This window comes from Helianthus annuus, chromosome 7 (genome assembly GCF_002127325.2).
Source record: "Helianthus annuus cultivar XRQ/B chromosome 7, HanXRQr2.0-SUNRISE, whole genome shotgun sequence".
Lineage (NCBI taxonomy): Eukaryota > Viridiplantae > Streptophyta > Magnoliopsida > Asterales > Asteraceae > Helianthus > Helianthus annuus.
Window position 1 is genome coordinate 121,055,976 of NC_035439.2, and position 5,968 is coordinate 121,061,943.

At 36.1% G+C, this 5,968-nt stretch overlaps 1 protein-coding gene across 6 annotated transcripts; it reads right to left on the reverse strand.

Annotated features, from left to right (window-relative positions):
• Positions 1-903: 903 nt before the first annotated feature.
• On the reverse strand, positions 904-5,619 carry LOC110868365 (APETALA2-like protein 3). 6 transcript variants are annotated; one of them, XM_022117499.2, is made up of 15 exons: positions 5,365-5,619; positions 5,190-5,246; positions 4,996-5,071; positions 4,812-4,887; positions 4,615-4,703; positions 3,945-4,496; positions 3,722-3,747; positions 3,551-3,581; positions 3,375-3,462; positions 3,146-3,291; positions 2,697-2,741; positions 2,488-2,591; positions 2,238-2,380; positions 1,553-1,654; positions 904-1,464 (listed from the first exon to the last, which is right to left on the reverse strand). In XM_022117499.2, exons 6-15 carry the CDS (start codon positions 4,436-4,438, stop codon positions 1,231-1,233), a joined length of 1,413 nt encoding a protein of 470 aa, XP_021973191.1. In that variant the 5' UTR covers positions 4,439-4,496; positions 4,615-4,703; positions 4,812-4,887; positions 4,996-5,071; positions 5,190-5,246; positions 5,365-5,619; the 3' UTR covers positions 904-1,230. The 6 variants fall into 6 exon arrangements, with proteins under 6 accessions (XP_021973191.1, XP_021973192.1, XP_021973194.1 ...); XM_022117500.2 differs by having other exon boundaries at positions 5,445-5,592; XM_022117502.2 differs by lacking the exon at positions 4,812-4,887.
• Positions 5,620-5,968: the final 349 nt, after the last annotated feature.

Consider the following 5,968-nt stretch of genomic DNA (forward strand, 5'->3'; position numbering starts at 1 on the left):
CACAACGGTTGGCCTTGATAGTCCACCGACCTTAAGGTCAGTCGCAGTTATAGACTTTATAACTCACAATTATAGCCATTACAATATTAAACAAAGAGAAAAATGTCTAGATAGTCCCTGTGGTTTTCTTCATTTTCACCTATAGTCCCTACACTTCTAAAATTACAGTTATAGTTTCCAACTCTTGCAAATTCGTTCTTGGATAGTCCCTAGCGTGGATGGGGTTAGTGTTTGGTGTTAAGTGGATGTCAAATGACTAGAATACCCTTATTAATAAAAATATTATTAATTAAATAGATAATTATATAATTAATTATTAATTAAATAGATAATGAATAATATTTTTATTAGTAAAGGTATTTTAGTCATTTGACATTCGCTTAACACCAAAACTAACCCTATCCATGCTAGGGACTATCCGAGAATGAATTTGCAAAATTTGTGGATTATAGTAGTAATTTTAGAAGTGTGGGACTACAGGTGAAACTTAAGAAAACCACAAAGACTATCCGGACATTTTTATCTTAAACAAATATAAATATAGACATGCACTTTTTATATCGAACTATAGTTCATATATTTTATCAGCTTCACTAAATAACCGAACAAAAGTACACATTTCGGACCAAAAATGACATTAACTTTTGAGAATTTTTAATCCATTAGATTTTAAAAATAGAATAAGTACAACAATTTCATTCTAAAAGGTGTATAAGTTATGAGTTAAAAGAGTGTTCCTTCATGAAATCAAACATGAGCATTCATCACTGGTGGTTCTGTTTTCTGACCATAAAAAGTTAAAAACAACTTTTTATGGCACCCATGCATCAATGTGTTTTCATGTTGTCCATTAGATATTCCATAGGATTGTTCCCAAAGCCACAGGACAAATAGTACTACTTCTAACCACATGTCAACCAAAAAAATTGTATATGAACAAAGGCACACTTGACTTCTGCCACCTGGCAAATCTCAAGGGTAAAAACCTGACATGTAGCTTGAGTAGTCAAGGTACAACAATTCAAGCAGATGTTACTACCTACACATGCTTCCATGGTAGATATGAGTTTTTTACTACTACCTAACCAAAGTGCAAAGATTATAGCTATTCATTGGATAATCTGATGAGATCGAAACAATCTAAGAGAATTGTGTGCAACAATATGTGAACCTAATGCCTCTACTGATATGAACCATGAGCTTCAATTCCTACAAGTGTTTTATATACCTTCAGCTTCTAAAGTGATAATGGGGTGGTATGTCACCCAAACTTCGAATGGACGGATTGTAGTGATGGAGAAACGGCGGTTGTTGATCAGCTAATGATGATGATGAAGCAGTGTTTGTTGAATTACCGAATCCTGATGATGCTGCAGCAGCAGAGAAGTTTGGAGCGGCATGTGGACCGCGAACCTGCCATGCCCAATGTGGCGTAGATCCCATACTCTTCTCTATTGCTGTCCCCTGATACCATGGCAGCATAAATACAGATAAATTTGAGTTAACAAACCATTATACATTCATCAAACATAAAAATAAATATTTATGATACCTGGTAAACAGGAAAAAAACCGGAAGTCGCAACACCGCTCAGGTTAAGAGGGTGGGACTGAGGCGTTTGAGTTCCCCGTGTCATACGCGTGTGGTTTTCAACCTGAAATGATACAAAGATGTCTTAAACCGGTAACAAAACTCATATATGATCAAAAGTAAGAGTAAAATGTCATTTTTGTCCATGAGGTTTGGCCATTTTTGCGACTTTCGTGTAAAGGTTTGTTTTTTTTTCGCATTTGGATCCAAAACGTTAACTCCATCCATTTTTCTCCGTTCAATAAGAGGCATTTCCGTCTTTTTAGACATTAGGTTTGTTTTTTTTTTTTGCATTTGGATCCAAAACGTTAACTCCATCCGTTTTTCTCCGTTAAATAAGGGGCATGTCTTTTTAAACATTTTTTATTAAAATAAAGATCAATGTAAGAAATAAAGATCCACCTCTGTTCTGTTGACTTTCTCCCCACCCAAACCCTTTAATCATCACAAAAAATGTCTAAAAAGGCAAAAATACCCGGGACTTAAAGTTAAAAAATGGATAGAGTTAACGAGTTGGATCAAAATGGCAAGATTTCAAACCTTTTGGATCCAAATGCGGAAAAACAAACCTTTGGATGAAAGTGACATGAGTAGCCAAACCTCATGGACGAAAATGACATTTTACTCAAAGTGTAATTACTAATTACCTTTGTTCTTGTATCCTCAGAACTGTCATCTAAGAGATGATTAATTTGATACAAGCTCCCTAAAGTGTTATTCGCATTATCACCTCCTGTTAAAGAAGGAGCAATACCAATACCAAGATTCAAATCTATGGATTGGTTGTAATCTGTAATAAAAAAGATACAAATCATGACCGATACTTTCAAAATACATGTATTACAGCAAGGTAATTTAGCATGTTACTCCTGAATAAGTTGATTAATAGTTTAATACCTCCATTTTCAGTCTCGGAACTTAATGACCCCTCATATGAACTGGGTTCAAAGTTGGTGATCGCTTCTCTTCCGTTGCATTTTATAGCAGCCTTGTCATAGGCCCTAAGTTATTGATAATCATAACAATACGACATGATAAGTGTATAAGAACAGATCCATTTAAGAATGAAAATCGATAAAGAGGCTGGAGAGAATATTTGTGCTAACCTTGCAGCCTCTATTTCAGTGTCAAACAATCCAAGATAGATGTACCTAAGGCAAACAAAGTGTCACCAATTCAGTCACATGAAACGTACACAAATTGATTCACATTCCCCAAAATCAAGGTAAAAAAAACAGGGTCTTAATAATTTGATTAAAGTACATGGATGGTCCATGTGGTTTACCAAAATTTTGGATTTGGTCCCTAGCTTTCCATAAGTCACATGGATGGTCTCTATGGTTTGCACTTTGTACGCATTTAGTCCCTAACTTGGACGTGCTGAATCCTTTAGATTTGTTGGCTGAGGACTAAGTGCAATACAAAGTGCAAACCACAGGGACCATCAGTGTACTTTTGAAAAGCTAGGGACCAAATCCAAAATTTTGGTAAACCACAGGGACCAATCCGTGTACTTTACTCCAATAATTTTCGGATATAGTTCTATAATTCTCACTTTTTCCCAAGAAACTGCCCCATCCGAGCCTCCCATCGACCACATTTGTGCAGGGTAACTCCACGGTATTTTGAGCTTCCTCTAGAGAACCCAGTGCTTTGACGGCGAAGAATGTGAACAAACTCTTCTTTGCTCAAGTTTTTTATCTGCACAAGTTATATGAGATAAATGAATAAAATGGCACAAACACACTTAAATGGTGTTAATATTTAAGTAACTTCAGCCAAACCTGTTTAAGGTCTTCCTCGTAATCACTTATGTTGAAATTAATATCGGCATCAAGTCCACGAAACTTGATCGCAGCGCGATCATATGCCCTACAACAAAAACGTCAAACTCATACGGAATGCTTCACTTGATAATGTAAGTTCAAATAGAAAAACAACAAAACGGATAGTTAGTTACCTTGCGGCAGCATGTGCAGTGTCAAATCCACCTACAAAACCAAACACAGACAATCAAACAAAAACAAACAGTTCAGCTATTGGTCAAACAGCAGAATCCTATACAAGTTTAATTAGCAAAACCGAGCGAATCCAATGCAAATTCGCCAATTCGGTAACCTTAATTGCTTACCTAGATAAACTTGTTTCCCACAATCCCTGCATGATCAATTGTTTGTCAGTATTTAGTTCAAAACAGAATTTAGACGTCATCTTATGTTTACAAATCATAATGTTATGGTCACATATCTATCTTCTAAACATAAACTAGTTACTCAACATTAATAAATTAGGTTATACAAATCGCTATTTATATCATTATGTTTGTAATGTAATAATAACCTAATAATACTAACCATATATGCGACTCCCATCGTCCCGTTCTCCGGTAGAAAGTAACACCACGATACTGAGAACTTCGAGGCCGCGGTCCTCTTCTACTCCTCCTCACATGCTGTTTAAGCTGCTGTTGATGTTGCTTTAACATGAATTCACTTACAACATCTACTGGTTGATTCTGCTGCAAACCATCGTTTCTAACTATCTCCGGAAACAGCTGTTTCGTTACAGCAATCTCTGACCTAAAATCCTGATCATCAATTCGATTACTCGGTTTCAATATATCAAACCTATAAGCGAGATCCGGACACGAATATGATTGCTCCTCATCTCCACCGTTACTCGATACCTCCACATTGACGACGGAGGAATTCGATGTACCACCGGAGTGTTCCAACTGACCGCCTCTGCTACACACCTCCAAAACCTGCTTACTACTATTATCCTCCGTATAATTCGACGTTAAATGATTTAAATCGCTCTGATGAACACTCAGATTAAGGTCTAACATCACTTCAACAAGTTCTCAAATTTCAGCTTCAACTCAAATTTAATTCAACTTTTCGAACCTGTATGTTTAAATATATATAGCAAAACCTAACAATCAGATCATAATCGACATGGAAATACAACTCGATGATGAATGATTATCTATAATCGGGATCTATACATACAAAACCTGCTTACCGCTATTATCCGTACGACATTAAATCGCTTTGATGAACACTAACATCACTTCAGTTTTCAATATTATGCTTCAATTCAACTTTTGAAACCTGTATGTTTACATATATGTAGCAAAACCTAACAATCAGATCACAATCGACAACAAAATGATGAACAGTTATCTATACTCTGAACTTATACATACAAAACCTACTTACCGCTATTATCCTGTGTATAATTCGACATTAAATCACTTCAGTTCACAAAATTCAGCTTCAATTCAACTTCTAAAACCTGTATGTTTACATATATATAGCAAAACCTAACAATCAGATCACAATCGACAACAAAATGATGAATAGTTATCCATAATCGGAATCTATACACACGAAACCTGCTTACCGCTATTATCCTCCGTATAATTCGACGTTAGATCACTTCAGTTCACAAAATCCAGCTTCAATTCAACTTCGAAAACCTGTAGTTCACATATACACATCAAAACCGATCAATCAGATCATAATCAACATCGAAATTCGAAAAAAAACACGATGATTAACTATTAACTAATATCTATAATCGGAATCTATACATACACGTATATCAATACAAACGAGAACAGAGCTTTTCAGATTCAACTCAACTTTTGAAGCCTGTATGTTTACATATATACAGCAAAACGAATCAATCAGATCACAATCGACATCGAAATCGATATACAACTCGATGATGAATGATTATTTATAATCGGAATCTATACACTATACATACACGTATATCGATAAATGAGTGAACAGAGGTTTTATAGATGGAACAGGACGTAATAGTAGGCAGATAAAGAGGAAGAATACAGGTAGTCGGCGACGGAATCAAGGCCGGCGGTTGTCTGGTTGCATTTGTAGAGAGAGAAAAGGTAGTTTTAGAGAGAGAGTGTGTGTATGTTTGATGTGTACTGAAGCAACAAAAGAGAAATAGACCCATGAAGACTAGTGTGAGAAGATGAGACGTTTGAAAGGTGCAGACAATCTAGCGGTGGCGCGTGTATCCAAGCCGTAGGCTAAAATATCAAGAATATTAACTTCGTAACCCCACTCTGATCAGGTTATATTGTCTTAATCGGATCCATACTGCTTTAAGAATTTGGCTTAAGCATTTTCTCAGGAAACCATGTCATCGGCTGCCACTTGACAGTTGTTGTGTCACTACAATAGTAAAACTCTTTAACATAACACACGGTGAAACGAAAACCCAGATAAGCTCGGGATTCGAGCTGACAACCTTGCACAAGCCCTAGCTCAAATCCTTCATTTACTTAATTCACCAAAAGTAATACAAGTGAGATTGAACTTGGATCTTCACGGAAGAATCCAAGTGG